At 40.9% G+C, this 21,960-nt stretch overlaps 1 protein-coding gene across 4 annotated transcripts in view; it reads right to left on the reverse strand.

The window, feature by feature from the left end:
* Positions 1–18,480, reverse strand: part of SORT1 (sortilin 1) — a 66,721-nt gene extending 48,241 nt beyond the window's left edge. For 2 of the 4 annotated variants that reach the window (XM_018045855.1, XM_018045854.1), the window contains exon 1: positions 18,126–18,480. In XM_018045855.1, coding sequence (XP_017901344.1) covers positions 18,126–18,434 — 309 coding nt within the window. In that variant the 5' untranslated portion in view covers positions 18,435–18,480. The remainder of the gene's footprint in view (positions 1–18,125) is intronic. The other 2 variants (XM_018045857.1, XM_018045856.1) reach the window with 1 other exon arrangement.

Here is a 21,960-nt window from a genome sequence, read left to right on the forward strand (position 1 = left end):
TAATACACAGCATAGTGTGCTCAGCTGCTAAGTCGTGTCTGACTGTTTGCTACCCCACGGACTGTAGCCTACAGACTCCTTTGTTCATGGGATTTTCCAGGCAAGAATACTGGAATGGGTTGCCATTTCCTCCTCCAGGGAATCTTCCTGATTCAGGGATTGAACCCACGTCTTCTGCATTAGCAGGCAGATTCTTTATTGCCGGCACAGTGGTAAAGAATCCATCTGCTAATGCAGGAGACTCAGGAGATGTGGGTTTGATCCCTGAGTTGGGAAGATCCCCTGGAGGAGAGCATGGCAACCCACTCCAGTATTCCTGCCTGGAGAATTCCATGGACAGAGGAGTCTGACGGGCTAGAAAGAGTTGGACATAATGGAGCAACTGAGCGCAGCACAAACAGCATAGCACATGGAAGACAATGAAGATTAAATTCATTTCTTAGAAGGACTCAGAGCTCTGAAGGGAGGATAATGGAGTGAAAAGATAAGGCCAGATCCACTTAACTTCCTCAAGACAGAAATGAGTATGCAATGTCAAAGTTCTATTCTGAGAGGACTTCTGTTTCCAGCCAAGATGGAGTAACATGGATCAGATTTACCTTCCACCTGAAACAACTAAAAATAAAATAAAAACCAACACAGAATACATAAAACAGTAATTTTCAAGACACTGGACTTTCGGCAATGAAGGACAATGATCCCTGAAAGAGAAGCAGCAAATGATGGCCTACATCTGCCCTAGTGTACTGTCCTGAAATAATTTTCAGGCCATGGTACAGGGAAGGGGAGACAGGCAGAGTCCAGAGGTCTTTCTCCCTTGAAGAGATGAGCTGACAGTCTGGGGAGGCCAAAGAGGCTGGAGTTCACAGTGAAGTGTGTGACAGAGGAGAGGGCTGTACAGAATGAGAACAGTGGAGATCTGCAGATGAGGGCTCCCTAACCACCCTGCCAAGTTTTCATCTGAGTACTAATCATCACATGAATGCTAGGAATCTACCAGAGGCCAGGGTAAAAGCTGAAGGAAACAATATCAGGGCCTTACTCAGGACCAGAAACAATTCCTGTTTCCAGCAACCATACAGAAAACCTCATATTTCACAAGGAACTGGACAGAAAGAATACTCAGAAAAGTTTTACCTTGGTAATGAAGAAAAAATAACCCTAAACGCTATTCTAGTCTTGCCTAAAAAACTTAAAAACAAGACTGAAAAGGATCAAACTATTAAGTAACCTAACCATGACCCTGAACACAGTTTAAGGATATTTATAGGAATATTAAAATATATAGCACTCAAGCAGGTAAAATTCACCATGTCCAACAGTCAACAACAATAGAAAAATCCAGACATGCAAAGAAGAAAACAGGACCTATAATGAGGAGAAAAATCAACCAAATTGACCCAGAAATAACACAAATAATAACATTAAGGACATTAAAAGTTATAATACTACTCCAGATGTTCACTCAAGAAGTTAGAGAATAGACTGAGCAAAGATGAGCATTAAAAATATGGAAGAGTATTTTAAAAAATTCAAATTGCACTTCTAGAGATGAGAATTATACATCCTAGATGAAAATTACAATGAAAAGGATTAACAGGAAACAGACATTGTGGAAGAGAAGATTAATAAACTGGAAGCCATACCTAGTGGAAACTATCCAAAGAGAAACACAGCACACACACACACAAAAGGCCAAAAATATAAATATTAACAGAGAATCACTGAGCTAAAGAACTTCAAGCAACTATACATAAACGAATTAATACACACACACACACACACACACACACACATATAACTGAAGTCTAGAAGATATGGAGGGTGGGACAGAAAAAAACTGAAGAAATTATAACCAAAGTTTCCCCAAATTTAATGAAAAATATAAACCCAGAGATCCAAGAACCTCACAAACCCCAAGCTTAAGAAACACAGTGAAAACTATATCAGGGCAAATCATGTTCAAACTGTTTAAAACTGGTGATAGATAAAACTCTTACAAGTGTCCAGAAGAAAAAATGATATTACATACCGAGGAATAAAGAATCATAGAAGATCTCTCTTCAGAAACAATGCAAATCAGTGTATCAAAATCTTTAAAGAACTGGGGAAAAACTGTAAAGACAGAAATCTATACCCAGTGAGAATACCTTTTAAAAGGTCAGGTTTTAAAGAAGGGTTCTGTTCTGAACTTTTCCAATGCTCCTCAGCATTATATGGCAGGATTTTTTTTTTAAGTTTATTTTATTGAAGTATAGTTGATTTACAATGTTGAGTTTAATTTCTGCCGTACATCAAAGTGACTCAGTTAAACATGTATACATTCTTTTTCATAATGGTTTATCCACAGGATATTGAATACAGTTTCCTGTGCTATACAAAGCAGAATCTTGTTGCTATCCATTCTTCTACAATAGTTTGCATTTGCTAATCTCAAACTTCCAGTCTCTCTCCCCTGCAGTCCCTTGGCAACCACATGTCAGTTTTCTGTATCTGTGAGAGTGTTTTTGTTTTGTAGATATATTCATTTGTGTCCCATTTTAGATTTCACATGCAATTGATATCACGGTATTTGTCTTTCTCTTTCTGACTACCTCCTCTTAGTACGATAATCTCTAGATCCATCCATGTTGTTGCAAATGACATTACTTCATTCTTTTTAATGGTAAGTAATATTCCACTAGGGCCTCCTAGGTGCCACAGTGGTGAAGCATCTGCCTGCCAATCCCTCGGTCAGGAAGGTTCAATCCCTCGGTCAGGAAGATCCCTTGGAAGAGGAAATGGCAACACACTCCAGTATTCTTGCCTGGAATATCCCATGGACAGAGAAGTCTGGCAGGCTACAGTCCATGGGGTTGCAAAGAGCCAGACACAGCTGAGTGACTAAGCACACACATATACACAGTGTTCCACTGCACACAGGCGTTTTCTTTATCCATACATCTGCTGATGGGCATCTAGGCTGCTTTCATGCCTTGGCTATTGTAAATAGTGCTGCTTATGAACAGAGGGGTGCATGAATCTTTTCAAATCAGAGTTCTGTCTGGTATATGCCCAGGAGTGGGAATGCTGGATCATATGACAATTCCATTTTTAGTTTTCTGAGGAACCTCCACACTGTTTTCATAGTGGCTTCAGCCCATATTGTGGGTGTTTGTTTTTGACAGCCACAAGAGAGGGACTACACCAGTGCAAAAGATCTGAAAGACAGCTGAAACCCCATTTTTCCATGTAAAACCAACCATTCTAGTTCCTAGTTATCAGAGCTTGAATGATCTCTTCTTAGGTATTACTTTCCACAGTGCTTACGGATGCTGCTTGTACTGTAAATTGTACAGTACTCTCAAAGTACTGTTGCTTGTACTCTCAAATTATGCTGGGACTTCTTAGATGGTATATAGTATGATCTAGTATTACCCATCAGGCCTAGCACAAGATCTTACAAGATATTAAGAATTCCACGAATAACTCCATAAAAGTCTATTCACAAACCCTTGCTACCAAAATTGACCTGTGTGTAACCCCCGCCCCCTCTAATGTGGTTTCCACCATTTCGGTAAATAATGGCTAAGTAGGGTTTCTTCCCATGCCCTTACTGCAGCCAAAACATTATTAAACACTAGTGTGTATTCTTGAGTGTTCACATGTACAATAGTGATCTTATTCCTCTCCTTCCACTCTAGTTCCCATCAACTCCATATGGTCAAAAATTGGTGAAGTTCCCCCAAACATCAACGTGTTTAGCGGCAATGGCCAGGAGTTGACTATACAGAAGAGAAACTCAAATATTTGACTATGAAGAAATAAAAGTCTGTCCACTGAGATTTAAACAGGGCTTAAGGAGGTGGGAACAGATATAAATAATAGTGGATATGGCAGAGGGGGTTGTGCAGGCAGAACAAACACGAAGATATAGGCAAGTATTTTGAAAAAATTCAAAGGGTAACACTGATAAAACAAATTATATTAATTTCACCAACTAGTAAAGTTCTGAGTATACAGTATATCAAGTACTTGTTAAATAAGAACTTCAAGATCAGGATAAACACAGTTATGATGGGAAGAAGGATAATGAAAACATAGAAAATGAAATGTGTGTGAAAAGAAAATCACTTCTTGAAATACCCAAAGAAAACTGACACGACGCCACAGGATCACTTACTCACACAAGGAAGGTTTCCAACGGTATATACAGCAGAACATAATCAACTAGTAAGTTATGGTTCAACTGCTCTAATCAAGGCAAAGTAAGATGAATAAGAGAAATAAGAGCAGAGGACAAAGTTCTGTGGATAGAAAGAACCACAAGGCAGAATAAGCCCTTCAGGAGCAGAAAACCCCAAACCTCCGACACAGTATTTCCAATGAACTCCCTACAATATGCAAATAATAAATATCCAAAAACATGTAGGAGCTGAGGGGTCCAGCCAACAGCAGGTAGAGAATCTGCCTCAAGCATTGTTACAAAAAAAGATGGTATGTATTAGCTGTATGCATGACAACTGATATGGAAAAGGTGGCAGAGCTGAGGCCTGTTTTATTCCTGACAAACAATAGATGTGTTGCCCCAGTGTAGTATGCCTAAGAGGTAGATTATTTAGCAGAAAGACAACACGATCTGGCCACTACATATTGCTAAACAGCCAGCCAAATGTAGGCTCTAGAAGCAAGTCAGAATTAAGGGAAACCACGTAAACATGCTGTTTGTGTGATTAGTGATCCAAAACCAGCATCCAGAGGAACCACAGAGTAAATATAGTTCAGATTACATAATCATACCCTATCATAGAAAGCTCAGAAACCAAGAAATTTAAGACTAGTTATGTAAAATGTCAGCTTGATCCAATCAGGAGCAGATGAGCGTGAAACTTGGCCACATCCAGTGAGAGATCTGTTAATCCCATTGCACAGTTACTGGCACAGGAATAGACAAGACAGATCAGTAGAACAAAACAAAGGTCCAGACTAGACAAAGTTTCTTTTAATGTATGATAAAGCAGGCATTTCAAATCATTGGTAAAAGAGAGCTGGTAAAGCTAGCTATTTGGAAAAAATAAAAAGCTGGATTCCTAACTTCCTTCCTACCACTCCCCCACTCCAAACTAAATTCCACATAGACCAAAGATTGAAACACAAAAAGTTAAGCCACAAAAACCCTAGAAGTGTGAGTGAATATTTTTACAAACTTAGAATGAGAAGGCCATTTCAAAAATGATGCAAAAGCCAGAACCCTTAATATATCAATTACTTTGACTATATACAAAATTAATAGCAAAATATTGGACATAAAGTTGAAACAAAACTGGAAAAACTATCTGCAACACAACAAAGGGTTAATACACAAGTGTTCAGGTCAATAAGAAAAAGACAAAGGCCTCAACAGAAAATAGGTAAAAGACACAAGCACGCAATTCACAAACGGACACAGAAATGACCAATAACCTTTGAAAAGTTATTCAATCTCACCAGTAATCAAAGAAGAAGAATGCGATAACATTTTCCCCCTTTTGGAAAAGCTTGACAATAGGCATCCAGGGAGAGGTGGAGACCAGAGCGCCTGTGTATACTGTGGGTGGGAGTGGAGTATACAAACGGCTGTTAACTTTTCTGGAGAGCTATTTGGTGATGTGAATCAACTGAAAATGTCCCAACCACATGACTCAAGCAACCCCACTCAGGAATTTACCATCAGGGGCTAATTACACATCTTCACAGGGGACGTTACACACCTGCACGTTCACTACATCCTGCAGGCCATCTACTGTGTTCAACGCCTTACACACATTATCATTTAATCCACATAACAACCCCATATTACTTTATCTGTATATTCTAGATGAAGAACTGATGCTTTGTTAAGTAAGTTATCTCAGGCAATAAAACAATATACCAGGTGTCACTGAAAATGTTCAGGTATTTACCGACTTTGAAAGGTTCAAAACATGTTGAGTAAAAAGCAGATTTACAGAATAGGTAAAATTGTGTGTTTATGGTTAAAAACAAATTCTTCTAAATATTAACAGAAAGCACCTTTTATTGGTAGAATTTATGGTGATGTTTCTTCCTTATAGTTCTTGCCGAGTGACTGGATTACTCTCCACTTCATCATCTGTTGAAAGGACTGTGATGTTCAGTGTCCCGGGTGGCACTGATAGCCATATACTGACCCCAGCAGGGGAGCTCTGGGTAGAAGGGAGTCACTGATGGGCATTTACAACCAAGTTGGCTTCCAGGGACTCATTATGTTACAAAGTAGGTGACAGCCTTCTGAAATACATTCGCCTTGACATTGGATAATGCAAGACTCATCCAGACATTTAATGCCCACCATTTAAAAGCCTGAGGTTCACACACTTAAGAGACCATGAATGAACACAAATGTCCGTTTCCACGCTCATCTGGCTCATCCCTAGTTCCATCTTGGTCTTTCCTGGTGGCTCAGTGGTAAAGAATTCGCCTGCAATGCAGGAGATCTGGGTTCAATCCCTGGGTTGGGGAGATCCCCTGGAGGAGGGCATGGCAACCTATTCCAGTACTCTTGCCTGGAGAATCCCCATGGACAGAGGAGCCTGGCGGGCTACAGTCCATGGGATCGCAAAGAGTCGGACAAGACTGAGTGACTAAAATTTAAAAAACTTTTTTTTTTCAGTTTCATCTGGAAAAAAAGAAAGGCCACAAAACACAACATTCTTCACAGAAATAACTCTGTCTTCACATCTAATTAAACTAGAAGCCTAATTAAATTACTGTTGCTATGGCTAGGAGAACTCACAGTTGGTCCCAAGAGTCACTGTAGCTTGGGAAAAAAAATATTGGTAATGAGAAATCTCTGTCTATCTTTAGTTATATACCCGATCGAAAGTAAAATACTGAAAGAACTCACACCAACACAACTGAGCCTGGGTCGGTTTCACATGGGGGAATCTGGTTTAAAAGCCACTTGCAGATGACCCGACTGCCTGGCCATCAGGAACAGCCTCTCTGGCAAATAAACAGGGAGTGAATGATGTCACCCTTCACACACATGCCTTCTTTCCACAAAAAATCTGCTTGCCTACCACGTGCCAGACCCTCTTTGGGGCACTGGGGACACAGCAGTGATAAAACACATACTGTGCCCGTGAAGTTTGTACTCTGTGAACACACTTAACAGAAGTCTAAAAATGAAGACTGAACATGCAAGATATTCAACCTACAGAAGACAACCTGTCACTGAAGATAAAACTGCAAAAGAGTGTTAAAACCTGGTCTAGTAACTAGCTGGTTGGGAAAGTAGGCACAACTCATTTTCTCTCTCGGGAATCTATTATAATTCCTCAGGAATAAAACTGTATTATGCTCCTTCGCTCACTGGAATAATGAGAGTCAAATGAAGTAACAAGGCACTGGTGACTCCATAAAGGCTGAGAGTTGACGGTTCAGGCTTCCAAACCCAACCAGGAAACACAGGGATAGACAGGACACAGTGATGTGTAAGAGAGGTCTGGGACAAACCCAGGCAAAGCTCCTGCGGGCAGGAAGACAACCTTAACAGAATACAGTTCAATTAAACAAGGCACTGCTAGGATCACACAACATGAGCCAAAAATAAGATCACAAATGTTCCAGTTCTCCTGGAGACTATCCTTAGAAATAAAAGAGCTAAACATAAAACAGCATACAAGCTTGCAAACCTATTCAATTATTCAGTTTCCTGTGAGGCCGGATGATACAGAGAAAGCACTGACTTAATACCTGGTCAACTGGAATTTTATTTCTGGCTCTGCCAATACCTCTGTGAATCTGAGCAGTGCAACCTAACTTCACCACCAAGGTGACAAAGCTGGAACAACAACATTTCTAATTCTTGTAAGCATTAATATTATATGACTCATTGATAATTTCACAACTCAGTTTGCTTTTCCACTGCTCTGTCTTCGTTTGGAAAAAAAAATCAGCTCCTTGTTCCACAATAGTCTAATGTCAACAAGAAAGGGCAACAATAATCCCGTATCTAGAAAACTCAACAACCTGGGCACTCACTGAAAGGAAGCAAGGGAGAGAGATCTCTGACGCCACTGTCCATGCAATAATAACCTAAGGACTTGGCCACTAAGAGAAGTCTGCAGACCATCACACTAAATCAGCTTGCTAAACCTGTTATACTGTCTAAAATTGGTAATCTGTTTTCTTAGTTTACAGAAGTAAAATTAAGCTAAGTAAAAATTTTTAGTTTATAGAAGTTAAATTTGGGGGACAGTGTTTCTAGAGACAGGAACAGCAGTGAGAAGGAACAGGATCTTGAAAGGGGACTATCATTTTTATAGGAAAAAAAAGAGTAAACTTCAGCAAGGCAAACCATTTCACTAAGCTTATAACTCTGGGTCATTCGAAATGGGTGAAGATAGCCCCGCAAATCTCAACAGACCTTGAGGGTATTAATGCCACACCACGTTAAAATAATGTGAGTCGTGGTACAGCATAATTTAATCTCCTTAATGATCCAAGATCCTACTGTTGACTAAGGAGGCAGAGAAGTATTTTAGAAAGATATCCATTAAAAAACAAACAACAAAAACTTTGGCACTTAAAAGGGTAGGCATAGTTATTGAAAAATTCATTTTCATGGGATAATTCATTTCTATTCATGCCTAATAAAATCAGTTAAATTTCAAAACTCTTAGGATTTAATTACTACATCTTAGTCTGATTTCAAAGGAAAGAAAGTGATGAAAGGGTCTGCACCAGTTGCCAGCTAGCTGAATCATAGCTTACGGCTCCTGACAGGGTGTGGAGGCCAGCCCCTGACTCTCTCTGCGACAGTCACACGGGCCTTCCTCCAGACTTTTGGAGGCATTATGCTCTTTTTAGCCCCACATCTGTGAACATGTTGTTCTCTCTGCCTGGGACACTCCTACAGGAAAAATTCTATTCATCTTTAAGCACCAGCTTAAATAATTTCTCAGGAGCTCTATCAGTTGCTTTTTTCCTTCTTGGTACTTCCTGTATTTATAACTACATATTTGTTTAATGTCTATTTTGTCTGCTGGTCCATAAAGGCAGGGATCTTGTCTGTTGTGTTTTGTATCAGTTCCCAGGACCCAGTACAAGGCCTAACATGTGGTAGGTGCTCAATAAAAAGTGGTTGAATTAAAGAATAATAATAATATTGACCTTTATTGAGCATTCATGATCTATAAAGCATCACTGCTACTTTATAGATGAAGGAAGATCAGAGAGGCTAAGTAATTTGCCCAAAGTTACATACCTGACAAAGTTACATACCTGGATGAGCCAGATGAGCGTGGAAATGGACAGAGCAAGAATGCAAGCGTCTGTCTGACTCCAGACTAAGCATTTGCTGACTACTCTTTCTCTAGCACTGTGTGAGGCAAAGAGTTAAGGGGCATGCTTGTACTGTCTTTAAGAACTCTATAATCTGGAGAATACCATGGGATAAATGAAATTGAATGCTATAGTAAAGTGCTCGGTTACAAAGCGCTGTTAAGTGCCATAGGAGAGAACAGAAAACACCAAGCAGAGCTAGAAAGGCAGAGAGGAGGAACGCCGTGAGAACAAAGAAGCAACAGAGCACTCGGCAAGCTAAAGCGACTGGTGAGAAGGCAACTTCAACTAGAGCAGAGAGTTAATGTAGGCCAGGAAGTGGTGCAACGCTACTTTAAAGAGATCTGCACATAATAAAAAATCATTCAATACTATTTCTCTTCTCCTTCATTAAGCTTTAGGCTTTTAAAAGCATTTATTTTTGCTGTGTGGGTCTTCGTTGCTGTATGGGCTTGCTCTAGCGGCAGCAGGGACTACTCTGGTTGTGGTGCACGGCTTTTCAATGTGGTGGCTTCTCCTATTGCAGAGCGCAGCCTCTAGGGCACACGGGCTTCAGTAACTGTGACCCCTGGGCTCAGCAGTTGCGGCTCCCAGGCTCTAGAGGACAGGTTCAATAGCTGAGGCACACGGACCTAGCTGCTCTGAGGCATATGGGATCTTTCTGGACCAGAGACTGAACCCATGTTTCCTGCACTGGCAGGCAGGCAGGCAGGCAGATTTTTTACCACTGAGCCACCAGGGAAGCCCCAGGCTTTAGGTTTATTATGCAGTTTTACACCTATGGCTGACTCATGCTGGTGTATGGCAGAAGCCAAGACAACACTGTAAAGCAATTATCCTCCAATTAAAAATAAATAAAATTTTAAAAACAGACACTTTGGATAGATAGTCTCTCCCTCATCAGACCCAGTTTTTTTTTTTTAACTCCAAGTCCAAGAACATAAGTAGAACGTACTCCTTAATCCAGATTTGGTTCTTGTGAGTAACCATACTCATTCTCTTGGAATATTTCAGCTATGAAAAAAATTTTTAAGCGCATAGACAAATATCTGAGCATCTAACTAGTAATCCACTAGAAGCTGTGTGAGGATAATCATCACAAAATACCTTTAATAAAGGATGAATACACACCAAATCCTAATTAATCTTCACAAGAATCTTAAGAGGTAGGTATTTATTCTTCACAAGGACCTTAAGGAGGTAGGTATTAGTATATCCATTTTATAGATGAAAAAACTAAGGTTCATTAAGATTCATCTGTCCCTGGTCACCACTCAACTTTGAATCCAGGTCTAACCTGAGGTCACATTCCTTCCTAATCCTCCTAAAAGGGTTCAAATTAATATTACTTGTTAGTATCACTCATATTAACAAGTTAAATTTTGCTGTAATCATGAAGGTTAAAAAAAAAAAAGAACACATATGCTTCTTACACTTCTGCCAATCTTGACTCACTCTCATTCTTGCCACCCCCACCCAAGGCTGTCACTCAACCCTGCCAAGTGATGAAACCAAATACATTTTTGCAGCATCTGTCTCCTTTTATGCACATGTTCCTCGGGAGCTGGTATTTACCAGCATCATTTGGCTGACAATTGGGCTCTATGGACACAGAAACAGATTAACAGGCCTACTAAGAAATGACATAAATCCTACATATATGGTAGGATTCAAGGTTTTCAAAATGTTTTCTCTTCAAAGTCTTATGATAATACTCCTATTTTACGTGATGGGGACTTGAGGCTTAGAAAGGCTAACTGAGCTCTGTTGAGGGAACCATGACCTTAAGGAGCAGAGAGGAATTCACAACTACATGACTTACAGCTAGGGTCTATAATCTTGCCTTACCTCTAAAGCAAATGAACTGACTTAAAATACCTCTATGCAACCTTCCAATGCAGTGCCACAGGACGTACATGTTCTACACCCAGCTCTTGGCCTGTAAGCAAGTTATTTAGCTTTGTTGGTAAGAGAGTTGACCAGCTAATCAGCCTAACAATCTATGATTCAAACTGTTAAGCACATTATCAGCAAGAGTTCAATTTTATCCTTGTTGACAGATGTTCAGAAAAATCTGTTCACAGGCTTCATTGTCTTCTAGCTCCTGAACGTCTCATCCCTGGGCTCACTTCCCCCTTCAATAAGGTCCAGGAGTCCTGGAGTGTTCCTTGAAACCTTGAGCACTTCAAGGACAAAAGATGATCTGCCTTGCCCTCTGTCCTGCTCCGGGCTGGACATACTCTTCCAAGATCACAGAGAATGGTCGATCTCTGAAAGGATAACTCTTCTTGGCTCTCCATTTCCACCTCTGGTTTATCTAGCTCTAGCCTCCTGTCAACCACTAACTGTTAAAACACTTTACCCAGTAAGTACCATTAGCAGATTCCCTCCCCGTACTTCCTGTCTCTTTCCTTTCCCCTACAATGAGCTATCTTTTTAACTAGTTTTTTCTGGAAACCTTATTCATACTCATCAACTACTTCTTCCCAGCAGAAAGTCTCTGCTGATCATCCCTTGAGCATATCATGGACTTCCCTATCTCCAAGCCTTTACAGGTCTCCCTAAGAATTCCCTCCACACCTTGATTCTCTCTTTATCCATGAGGCCTTTCCAGACTACTGCATTGCAGTCATCATGCCTTCTTCTAAAATTCTTTCAGACTCTCAGCAAACCATCACCCAACAGTTAAATCCTTAAGATGACAACAATACAGATTTTTTTAATGTTTAACTCTTCTTTTGCACAGGCCAGAACTCCAAAAGTGTTTAAGTGAAGGATGCCTACACAACACTTTACTTTTAACAAATATTTTGATAAAACTTCTCATTTGACTCTCCAAATAATCCTGACTCTCTAGCAAAACGAACAAACAACAACAAAACTATAAAGGTCAGAGAAGTGATTATAATCATACAATACAGCTATGAAACAGCAGAGTCAGGATTCAAATCCAGTATTATGCTTAGTCACTTAGTCGTGTCTGACTGTGACCCCATGGACTGTAGCCTTCCAGGCTCCTCTGTCCATGGGGATTTATTCTCCAGGCAAGAATACTGGAGTGGGTTGCCATGCCCTCCTCCAGGGGATCTTCCCGACCCAGGGACTGAACCCAGGTCTCCCACATTGCAGGCGAATTCTTTACTGTCTGAGCCACGAGGGAAGTCTGGGTATTAAGATTTCTTTTTTGAATTTTGTATATAACATGCTTATGACAGGAATCCCTTTGACAAAGAGCAGGTACCAGATAAACATTTGATCTGAATTATCTGAGAAGTACTAAAGTCGGTTAAAAATTTCCTTCCCAGTTCAATTTCTCTTGGTACTTCAGGGTGATCTTACTGTTGAACTAGATTTGCAAATAGGTTCAACTATAACATTAGCACTTAGTTTTTTAGAACATTCAGGTAAAAAGAGCAAAACTCTTAACAAAAGCAAACATGAGAAATACATAAGCCCTAGAAGGAAAAAAATATACATTTTCTTCTAATGAAGAAGAAATCTAAATCTAAATCAAGACAATTAATCACATTAAGTTTCTAACTAGCACAGGGCCGAGTATATTTATGGGAGGCTGACCATCTCTTTTCAAACACACAAGCAGCCATGACAAAAAGAAAAAAAAAAAAAAAGCCTCATTTTTGGCAGAGTATTATAGGGAAGGAAAAGGAAAACAAATTTACTGTTAGGTATCTATTTGGTTTTCTTTTGGACTATCCAAGCTAGTAGCTTTGATTAACATTAGATTTTTTCCAATCAACAAGGAACAATAAAGTATTTTTGCCCAAATAAGAGTTAAATTTCTCATAAATATATGGACAAAAACATGCCCCTTATCTTTAAGAACACTCCTATTTCACTGAAGCAAGCTCTGGAAGTAGTAACAAATTACCCCAGATGTGAAATCCAGGCCATGTTCAAGTTCAACTGGGAAGCAGGATAGCCACAATTTGCTTCTAAACTTGGAATCAACCAATAAACATTTGTGATCACAACCTCTAGCCTCCTCTTCTTCTATATGAATCACAGAATTTATTAGACATTTTCAATCTAGTCCAAACCTTCTCATGTGAGAAGTTGAGGGCCAGATATTGAAATGCAAAACAGAAAATAAATTACATTCATAGAAAACTTTCTCAGCAAAACACCACGGGCTCTGAATGGAAGCTTCTGTCTTTGCTATGGTTTCCTGACACTGGGGTTGAGAACAGAGAAGGAAAAATAGCTCCAATCTTAAAAAAAAAAAAGAAAGAAAGAAAGAAAAAACAACCAAAACACCCTCATATGTCCAGCATTCACCTTCACCTAACAGCCTCTACAAGTATGAAGACTCTATCATGAAGATTCATCCAACCCAGCTAGCTCAAAGCCACATACTATTAACACAGCCTTGACTGTAGTCACCATTACAGTGTCAAGGAAAAAAAACACCAAAAAGACCTGCCTAGAACAGACTGAACTTGACCAATTTGTCCCTCAAGCCCCATTTCTCCTCGGAACCACCTACACACAGATCAGTGAGGCCACGAAGACAGCGGGAAGAACAAGCTTTTCACCAACTGTTTAAAAAGGAATATAAGATACAACAGAAACATTGGTTAGAAAAAGATAAAGAGATAATTAAAAAAAAATTTTTTTTTTAGAAATTTACAAATGCAGTATCTGTTTTATAATATTTTTTGAGCCACTGACACACAGCCTTTTGCTAAAACAGCTGTATTTTTAGTTACATGTCAAATCTGATATCTGGTCTACCTTAACTTCTGGTCTAACTTAGCTTCTAATTGTATAAAACATCTGTACTTCATTTCTCCAGTGTCAAGGCACAGTCCACTTTCTGAAGAGAGAACTTTGAGGAGTAGGAAGAGGAAATGTGCCTGCCCTGATCTGACCACTGCAACTCAGCATTAAGCACTGCCCTTTCTTTGAGGATCACAAGAGAGTAACAGGCCAACTAGGGAAAAGTCGTGGGGCACGGTCTCTGTAGCCACTCACTGAGAACCCAACATTTACTGGCGAGAGTTGATTTGAAATCAGCAGAGTGCAAAAGAGGCTGTTAACTGCTTCTGTGAACCTAACACAAAATATCAGATCCAAACAGCAGGATGAGGAGCCTATTATTATCACCACTACAAAAAGAAAATTGCCAGTAGAAACTGACCAGTGTTTTTAATTTTCTAATTAAAAATCACTATGAGCAAAGCCAAACATTTGAGTCAGCAGAGAACTTACCTAATTGTTACCCTGTATCCCCCTGGAGCCGTTTATTCTATGTGGCTAGCTCTCTACCCTCACCTTAATCAAACCTCAGATGATAACTAACTCCTCCCCAGATAAGTATACTTCATCAACTTGGCTGATACTGCTAATTGAAATCCCTGACACAGAAGTCATCTGAACATCTCCTAAGGGTTACAGGTCTCATGGATATACTATATGGATGCAGAGTCCTCAACAGGATTTTGCTCATTCTGCTCAATCAGGACCAGGAAGGAGAGCCTAGAGAATTCCTATTCCTTCACCTCAAAACGAATGGATGAAACAGGGCTCAAGAGAAGATTAACTAGAGGGTGAAGGTGGGAGTGCTGGGGGAGGTAGTATAAAGAGACGCTGGGTACTGCAATAAAAGAGGCAGTTAGAAAGTTTCAGGGCAGTTAAAGGCACTGACCTTCAGATTTCCGGGTGTGACAAAGATCCGCAACAGGCTACGAGCAGTCGCTCCGCAAAGCCTCCAACAGGCACATTCAGTCCTGTCAGCCTGGACTCAGTCCTGCCAGCACCAGCAAACAAACACACACATTCTTCTCAGAACTGACACCCCATACAACAGGGCCTCACTACAGGGCCTGTTTTATTTAAGAAACCAGACACTTTGATGTTGGGGTAGAAGTTGTGAAGTTACATGTAAAGAAACAGTTAATGACAGGAACAGAAGGACAGAGAATGAACCACAGTTCCTGGCTTTATTAATCCTAAGTGTTAAAAGTTTTAAAGAAACTGTCAAATGCTCTGAACTCAGGAATGAGAAGTAAGGAAATTATGTCAGCCACCGCCATAACTCTGGCCAAGGCATTTCATCTGTTTCTTTAAGACAGAGTTTCAGGCCTAACCTCCAAGGGGTGCTTATAGAAGGAATGTTTTGAAGCAATCCAACTTAGCAACCAACATTAATAAAATATTCTAGGCTTGCTCAACTTCTCTCTTGCACAAAGGTTATACATGTCATGAACACTCTAAGCATTTAAAGGAAAGAATCAGTTTAAAGTGTGTCATGAAAAGAGTTTGGGGTTAAAGGCAAAAGGAAGGTTATTTATTGAGTTTAAGAAGAAAAGCATTTATAAATACACACACACACTTAGTTGCTGGATTTCATGACTGAAGAGACCAAGTCTATATAGGTCATTACCGCACAAGGTCTTCTAAAAGTTGAAGAATATAAAAGCACTCTCATGCTTTAGTTCTACTTTGCTTTCTAAAGATTAAACCCCAGCATAGTCTCACAAAGCTAAATAGGCCACAGGAACAGGTCTAGGAGATATGCTAAAAACTTTGAGGCTTTTCATTCTCCAGTTTGAATTATCTCTTCTTTGTATCTTGGCACCTCCAATATCTAACACATCTTGGACAGTGGAAGATATTTACCTACATTGATTATATGAAGGAGGCTTGACATGAACAGAAGAACCACAAGAAGAGAACCAGGAACTTTTGATTCTTCTTAGGAACTGAACCCTGTTATCTTACGAAAAACTACTCTAAATGGCACTTTCCCAGTTGTACAAAGTATACAATATTTCTAATAGAAAGTTAGAAAGTTGTTCAGTCATGCTGATACATTTATTTCACACTGTCTCTAAAGGTTCTCACAACACTAGATCTCTTCAACAAACTTCAAGATGATTCATTATGACTTTTAAAACTATAGAATTGCAAAGCAGAAGAGACCACTACATAACAATTCTTGGTTAAGGTGGGTGCACAGCTAAGAACTGCTTTATTCAACTGTTTCTAGGTGATTATTATTAACAGTGGCTCCACTTACATATACATGCTATAAAAAAGATGGGCTCTCTGAAGAAACTGTAGACGATTAAGAAATGCACAAATAGTTCTCTTAAAGAAGGTCACTGAAAAGAAGACTTAAAAAGGAAATTTTTTTAAAACATCACTGGAAAGGGTAACTAAATAAAATGAAAGAAAGGGGGAATAAAATATATATATATATATACCTCAAAGAATGAGATTTCAGATCTGCTCTTGATAGATCTGGCCTAAGCACCTCCTGAGCCAGTTTTTTTCCAACCTCTTGCTTTAGAAACCAATATATTACAAATGACATATCAATTCAAACCAACCAGGGAAGACTCTGACTAAAGGAATAAATCCAGGAGCAGCAGCAGGTCCTAAAGGTAGGTCAATCAGCAAGAGAAGAATCCAAATATGGAGTAAGAATGCTGTGTCTGGAGTAAGAATGTTGTGTCTGGCTGGCTCAAGGAAGGAAGTGGTCCCGTTATAAATTAGGCATTGGTGTTGTAAAGCCTTTCTCCACTCCCCACTGTGAGATGGAAGTCTATAATATTTTTTCTTTTCCTTGTCAAACAGGAAGACTTCCCGGTTCTCATTCTGCCCTGTCCCACAGGTCAGCATTAGCTTGGCCACCTTTTTACAGCTGTTGTTTGGACTGTATTTAGCAAGTTTTCCCTGACTGCTTGTGCTTTGGTTGCAATTGCCCTGGGTCCCCAGAACAAAGAATTCTGCACAGATAACTAGTCCAGGCAGAGGAAGAAAGATCAAGGGGAGACTGAAGCTGGCCTGGTACAGAAAGTGGTTCTACAAAGACAAGTGCAGTCAGCCACTCACCTCTGTCCCCCCACTGCACCTCTCTGAAAGAGGAAGAGATATAACGGAGAAAATGCACTGAATTGAAAAGACACTATGCAACAAATAAATCGTTAGTTCTAGAAAAAACACGAGGAAGACGCCCAGGTTACACTAGGGCAAGTAGCCGGGACACTGACTACTGTCAATCCAGTAGTGTGCAAAGGTTGAGCTGCTTATCCCCAGAGACAGAACTGCCACAATTTCTAAAGTTTTCACCTAAGACCTGGCTCAAAGGAGAATCTCTGCAGTGTTTCTTCACCGTCGAAAACCGTTGTTACATTATCGAGACATCCTGGTTAGAGTCCAATACCAAGACAGAAGACCAAACTGAAAGCGTAAGACAGATCACACACTGTAATCCCACAGACAACCTTGTTCCTTTAGCTATTAAAACACACACAGGAACCTGATTACTGCTTTGGTACTTCTGAACACCAGCGACCGACCCTGGAAGTACTGACCCTACGAAGACACACCTTTGCTTCCGCGCAGCCCCAACTTCTCCAACCACTTAAGAGGTAATTAACTCCTGCAGCTTTCTCGTGGGGGATAGCGTTACTCGATCCTAATTATTCATACAGACGCAAAACAACAATGCTCGACAAATTTTGACAACTTAAATTAAAAAAAAAAGAATGCTGTGAAAGTCTAAGCCGGCCTTCCCTGTGACGAAACAGCCGCTTCCAGGGCGCGACAACCGAGGGTCGCTCGCTCGGCCCGACTCGGCCCTCCTGCCGCCGCAGTTTCGGGGCCGCGGCCCGGTGAGCACGGGCGCCGCGCGGCCGGGGTCTCTTCCTCAGGGACGCGAGGCGCGCGGACAGAGACAGAGCGGCCGGTTGCGCGGGCCTGGCGGGCAGGCCTCTGGGGGTACGAGGGTCGGCACCTCGCAGTCCGGGAGGTGGCCGGACCTGGCGCCCGCTCACCTGGTGTGTGTTGTTAGCCAGCCTGCTAACGAAGTCCTGGACCCCGCCGCAGTCTTCGTCCTCGCCGGGCGCGCTGCGGCGCCAACGGCCGCCGCGGGGAGCCGGGCCCCCGGGCGCGGCCGCGCGCAGCCCCCAGCTTACCCCGACGGGGCCGGACCAGCGCGACAGCGGCGCAGCGGGCGGCGGCGGCGCGTCCAGCCGGTCCTGGCCGAGGGTCGCCGGCGGCAGCAGCTGGAAGAGGAACAGGAGAAGGCCGAGGCCGTGGGGCCAGCGCGAGAGGTTGACCGCAGCTCCCCCGGGCCGCTCCATCGCCGCCGAATGCCTACGCCGCGGACACCTGCAGCCGGGCGCTCCCGCCCACCCCCGCAGGCGCCGGGCCACACCCCCGAGCCCGAGCCCGGCGCTCCTTGGATACGCCGAGCCGGGCCTCTCCGCCCCCATAGGCTGGCCGCTTGTCCTTCTTCCCCGGCCCTCTGCTCATTGGCTCGCGTCGCCTCCGGCTTCGGGGGTCCTGGATTCGGATGCCAAGATGCGGGACTGATTGGCTGGAACGTAGCAAGAGACGGTTGAGGTCATCCCCCGCTCGCCCCGCGTCTCCAAGGCCGGGCTTCCAGAGTTAAGAGGAGCTTCCTTCACAAGAATCACCCCCGCCCGCTCCGTGGCGCCCCTACCCCCCACTACTCTCTCTGGCACCCTCAAGTTGGGGCTGGGTTGGTCCCCTCTTCTCCCCCAGAGACACCCCTAAAATTCCTTTGGGTTGCGGCAGCGCCTGGAAAATTTTCTCAGGGAATCTCTGAGCTCGCTTATCTGGAAAAGGGGGCTCCTTCATGAACCGGTGCTTCTGGTTTTTAACCCCCGCACTTTGGAGCGCCCATTGTCTACTGCAGCAGCCGCCTTGCTGACAAAAGTGAATGCGAATTGTGTGGGCTGAGTCTTGTGAGGCACACAGACATCAGGACATCCGTGACTCACGCAAGCCTGGTGAAATCTCTTCTCACTCACCTTCCTTTTAGGCAGGGAGTTAGGCCAAAACAGGAATTGCTTATTGGTTTTCCCGGAGTTAGAAAGTAGCTTAGACGTTAGGGGCAGGTAAAAGGGTGCAATATAATTGCCCAGTGCCTACTTATTGCGTAAATGCACATTTATCTTTCTCAAAGTACTTTAACCCTGCAGTGAGTGCACGGCACAAGTTTGATTTTCAATATACGATATCCTCTAATTTAGCATCCTGCCTCCAATAAATAAAACAAAATCCCTAAGCTGTTGCCCTTATCGCACAGACTGCAAACATAACTTTACTCTGAAACACTCAGTGCAGGTAAAGCCAGTTCTGGGTTTTCTCCTTACTGACTCCATCCCTTCAGAATCCCAGAGGTTGTTCTGTAAAATAGGGAACAAATAGAAACAAAATATACAAAACATTATACCCAAATAAAGTCACTAAAAATTACTTTTAACAATTACTGCAGGTAAACCCAAATGATAATATATTTACTGTAGAGCAAAATGAATGGTGCAGTGCCCCCAAACCAACTGTTAAAGTCCTCTAGTCATGTTAATCTGCAAACAAAAATTTACTGTTTTAATGTTTACAAATTTACATTTTGCCGGAACAACCATAGTAAGGTGTGACAAATGAAAACATAATTTTGAAAGGTAAAATCACTGGAATAGACTTCCAAGTTCTCAGCTACTGAGCTAAGATAAAGCTCCATGAAAACTGGTGAACAATTTGTTCTTTTCCATTAACTACAATGTGTCAGATTTTTAAAATACAGATTATTTTTTAATCTATGCCAACTAGGGAGTAGATCACAAGGCAGTCAGTTCCAGTAGCATGTGATTAGCTGGAGAGAAAAGACAGGCTATACAGGAATATTTCTTTGTTTGGGCCAATACATGAATGGTCTATTGTCTTTCTGTCTGAAAAGAAAAAAGCCAACTCAACAGTGCCATCTCCTGGAGAAATCACTAAATACCCCACTAGTTAACATTCTATCACTGCAGTTACTTAATATATTGCTTTCAGTTTTCATTATATGCTTACAGAATATGTTGCCTTCTTCAAACTGTACTAGCTGCTGGGGACATGGTACCTGGCATATGGCACTCAGTGTTCGAGTGAATGAATTATTTCAGTATTTCACTTTCGTCTGACACAGGCACTAAATACAAAAGTTGCACTGTCAGATCTCCTTTGTGAAATACCACAGCTAAGATCTTACTTGCAAGACTAAAATATGTAAATTTATCCTATTACTAAAACCGTACTATTCTCCAAGATAAATCCTAAAGCAGAAAGATGAATTGAAAGCAGGTACACATCACACAACCATTGTTTTTGTTAATAAGATCATGTCTCTTCTATTTAAACAGACACAAAAAAAATTTTAAAATTCTGCAGAAAACTGCAGTCGATCTCTTCCAATAATTCTATAATTGGGATTACAGAGGGAATGAATTTTGTTTCACCAGTACAATGTAAGCTGAAGCTGAGAGCTACTTTATTCCTTAGTATTTTTTTCTTCCCTACATAATATATATGATTCCAAGACACAACTTCACCTCTCCCTAAAGCATGTTTAGTCCATTGCTGCATTAATCTACACTGAGTTAAAATAGGTATTTATTGTCTAGTTCTCCCTACTAGAAGCTTTACTGGAGCTCAGACCATACCTACACCACAGCTCTATCTCCAATGCCTAAAACCTTACTATATTTTTAGTACTCATATTTGCTAAATCTGAATAAATATTAGTTGAGATGATTTTTCAATGGTATTTCCTATTAGGATTTAAGAAGTGAATGTGAGAGAAACTAATCTCATGATTATGCTATATTTAATATATCACCAGAACTGTCTCCAGAACACTGGTGACAATATACCTCTAGTTCCCTATTTTCTTTACGTGTGTATGTCTCAAGCGAAGCTTTTTTCTCAAATGTTTCCCATCATTGCAGTTTCCAAATGTATGTAAGGACACGTTTTTTGCTGAAAAAAGGTATGAATTTAATATGAATTCAGCGTATTCAAATAATCAGAATTTTACGTCAATAGAGGAAAATTTCCCAGAAATATTAATGAAAATAATAGATAATCAATTATGTATTCACATATGGATTAGTCATGTTGTGGATAATATATTCTCAAATCTCACTGAGGTTTCCCTCTTACTCAGTAGGTATCTAGGCTTCTCATACCTGGCACTTTAAAAATTAAGAGCTGATGATTTAAAACCAGAAAAATCTGTGTTCAAGTCCCAAGAGCTTAGTTTTTTGTGTCTATGGTCACACATCTTTAGATTCTTCACCTGTTAAGTATGATGTTATAAGTAAAGATACCTACTTCACATGGCCATTTTTTAGGCTCCAACAGATTGATTCTTTAAATAATCTCAACCAGTCATATAATGGCAGCTCTAACAGGGAAAATTCATAGTATATTTCAAAGTCTAATGTAAACTACTTCTGAATTTAATCCACTTTTGATTGCCAGCGAAACCAAGATCATGAATTCATTTATAGTGATTGACTTCATAAAAAAAAAAAATCTCATTCCAAATTATCTATTAAGGCACAAGAACTAGTACAACATTGTAGCTGGCTTATTCCAAGCCATTAGTATTTTGGGGAGGACCTCAAAACATGTTCTTTTTGATGGTCAGTTAGTAGCATCTTCTTCATATAAGGAAAGCAGCAAAAATACCCATTTACTCAAGAAAAACTACAGAACTGAAATGGGTTCACAGTAGTATTAATATCTATTATACGTGAGAAGGAGTTGGACCAGCTGGAAGTTCATCTGTCAACACCAAGGAATTGATAATAAGTTGAT

The sequence above is a fragment of the Capra hircus genome, chromosome 3 (genome assembly GCF_001704415.2).
Source record: "Capra hircus breed San Clemente chromosome 3, ASM170441v1, whole genome shotgun sequence".
Classification (NCBI taxonomy): Eukaryota; Metazoa; Chordata; class Mammalia; order Artiodactyla; family Bovidae; genus Capra; species Capra hircus.